Raw genomic sequence first — 2,752 nt, forward strand, 5'->3', positions numbered from 1 at the left:
TACAAAACATTTTAGAAAATGTGTACCCATTACGAAAAAAGTGAAGGCTTAAAACCATAAAGCCACCTTGTGTGGCGGTACAGATAAAACGTGACCACATTGTAAATCTCTCTGACATAATAATTCGAAGGCCACCAAGCAGCGGCTTAGCTAACCATTTCAAAGCCACAGTTCTTTGGTTTCTATTCAGTGATGAACAGTATATTGGCTTTCATTTACGTTTATTACTTTTTGTTAAAAATCTGGACTTTACAGTCATAGTGATTTACAGTCATAGTTCCATATGATGCAAATAATGTGTAAGTCGTCCGTGACATAACCAGTATTTTTTTCCTCAGGTATACCTTCTGGGACTGACATGTCCACAGGCTTACCTCACTCGTGTTTCGAGTCGCCTCACAGGTACTGTTGCTTTCTTTGTTTTATTATTTATGAAAAATGAAAGTTTGTTTTTTTTCTTTTTCTTTTTCTTTCTTTTTTGTAAATGCTAGCCCTGATACCATGGATATCATTATCATTTATAGAAGCTATGAGGCATGGCAAAAGGAACTTTGGATTTGTACTTGCAAGGAACTATATAATACAGGTAACGCTACTATCTCAGTCAAAATCCTAGTTGACTACTGCTGAGCTAAGACGCTCTCCTTTGCTGTCATGAATTTCATTTTTTTTCTCTCTTTTTCTTCGTTTATTTTCCTATGATGTTTTCCATTGCTATTACAAAACTATTTTCAAAGAAAATCACACAGATTGACCGGGGCAAAAAGGGGCAGAGCAAATGACAATCCTGTTTAGCCAATCATGAAGCGCCATAAGTTATCAGGTACAAGTAGACCCATAATTATTTGGATAGTTTACTAGATATTGCTATAATTATTGGACATAAATGAAAAAAAAACTATTATTAATGATAACCAAATGTTCCATATCATAAACAGCAACCAGGAGACTTAAGGGGCAACGCCAGTTTCATTTTTAGGTTCAATAGGCTAAATGGAAGTGGAGCTGCATGTCTTATATGAATCTTGGGTACATGATTCCTAGTATTTTTGCAGATAATACGCATGTCTACAGGTAATAAGAGCTTTGTAAGATACGAAGAGAGAAATGTGATACTATAGTTGTACCATAAAATGTCATATACAGGTTATCATAGATATTACAAAATGCCGCTCAATAAGGGGTGTAATACAGAGGCGTTGCAAGCGTAGTGGTGGTCTTGAGAAGCTCATCGACTTTGACTCATTGTCCGAGTACAAAGAGTACAGCAGTGAGAGACATATTAGCAATCTATAAAATATATCTGAGAACGCTGCGCTTGCTCCTACAGCAGTTAAACACGGTTGCCCATTTCTACAGGCATCAGAAGATATGTTGAAGCGAGTTTGTTCTGGCAGGGCATTCCCTTGAAGGGAATTAAATCATGTGGCTAGACCATTACCTTGGCGAGATGCTCTGAAGTCACATGGCTCGACAAATGATTTTCGGGTATCAGGCCATGTTTTTTCTTTCACTATTATCTGGGAGCTCAGATGATGATAATAAAATACATGGTGGGGTGAGGAAACAAAAGTATGATGATTTTCTTTGAAGCCGGCTGTAGGTTCCATCAGTACAACAAACTCTATATGACTTCTTGTTTCACAGAAATCCCTGGGTGACGGAAAAGGATGGCGATAGCAGAACCTCGTCTGCTGCTCAACTGGCCCAAACTGATGCTCTGACTGACAAGCACAAGACCCAAACCCACAATTATGTTTCAGCATTCCAGCCGTTGTCCTCGCAAATTTGCCAGACATCTGTTTCTCTAACCACGACAGTCACACCAGCATCTGTAAGCTCCAGGTCTAGCAACCATGTGCTTTGTAACCAAGAAACTGTTGCTAGTCGTGGGATGGTGCACCCTCATGCTGCACATTCATTGCACTCTAGCTCTCGCCTAGGGCAATGCATTCCTGTTACAACTCACTCCATACCTGCATTTGTCCAGCAGTCATGGGTGGAGCCGAAACTCCTGAGAAATGCACCTGTGCATCCAGAGAGAAGTGGGTTTACTGGAAGTGTCTTTATAGCAGGAGGCAGAAATGAGATTACGTGCCCTGGTATCCAGTCAAACATTTGCAACCATCACCAAGCACAGCAACATTCTTTCCAGCAGTCACAACCAGGTAAGTAAATACTTAAAGAAGTCAGCTGCTGCTTTCTTTGGGTGTATATATATATATATATATATATATATATATATATATATATATATATATATATATGTCTTTGAATCCAAAATTTGTGAAGAACTCAGTCTAAAGACTGTCCTAGGCTATTTTGTGTGTGACCCGCATTGTTGCCACATTTCCAAGTTAACACTATGTACACTATATTAACACTGCCATTTGTATTTACAAGAAAATTGTGGTAAAAAAAATAATAAATGTCCCAGATAACGTTTGACAATAAATAAAAAGGTGTCAGGGAAGTTTCCCTTGTGAAATTATACCAACTATAAAAAATCATAGTATTGTTGGTAGTGTCTCTTGCTGTGGGACACCTTCGGACCTGCTGTCGTAAACCTCAGCCATAAAAATCGACAGTATCAGTCAACGACTTTTTTGTCAAAGACAAATTCCGGAGTCCGTCAGTCGTATTATTAAACGCTCCGGCGGAGAACTTTCCCCAGAACCACTTCCCCCTCGGACTTTTCCGTATTAAAATTTTACAGGTGGCTCCCCCCCCCCCCCCCCCCGCCCCGGTTAAC

The 2,752-nt window shown here is 39.5% G+C and overlaps 1 protein-coding gene across 1 annotated transcript; it reads left to right on the forward strand.

The window, feature by feature from the left end:
• Positions 1-290: 290 nt before the first annotated feature.
• On the forward strand, positions 291-2,197 carry LOC113817018 (uncharacterized). The gene is made up of 2 exons (XM_070123239.1): positions 291-402; positions 1,648-2,197. The coding sequence occupies exons 1-2, from the start codon at positions 359-361 to the stop codon at positions 2,174-2,176; spliced, it is 573 nt and encodes a 190-aa protein (XP_069979340.1). The 5' UTR covers positions 291-358; the 3' UTR covers positions 2,177-2,197.
• Positions 2,198-2,752: the final 555 nt, after the last annotated feature.

The sequence above is a fragment of the Penaeus vannamei genome, chromosome 7 (genome assembly GCF_042767895.1).
Source record: "Penaeus vannamei isolate JL-2024 chromosome 7, ASM4276789v1, whole genome shotgun sequence".
Taxonomy (NCBI): Eukaryota; Metazoa; Arthropoda; class Malacostraca; order Decapoda; family Penaeidae; genus Penaeus; species Penaeus vannamei.

Bases quoted from the DNA above. Each gene is read 5' to 3' on its own strand.
- LOC113817018 (XM_070123239.1), top strand. From the start codon at position 359: ATGTCCACAGGCTTACCTCACTCGTGTTTCGAGTCGCCTCACAG. The intron at 403-1,647 runs GTACTGTTGCTT...CTTGTTTCACAG, and splicing joins TGTTTCGAGTCGCCTCACAG to AAATCCCTGGGTGACGGAAA.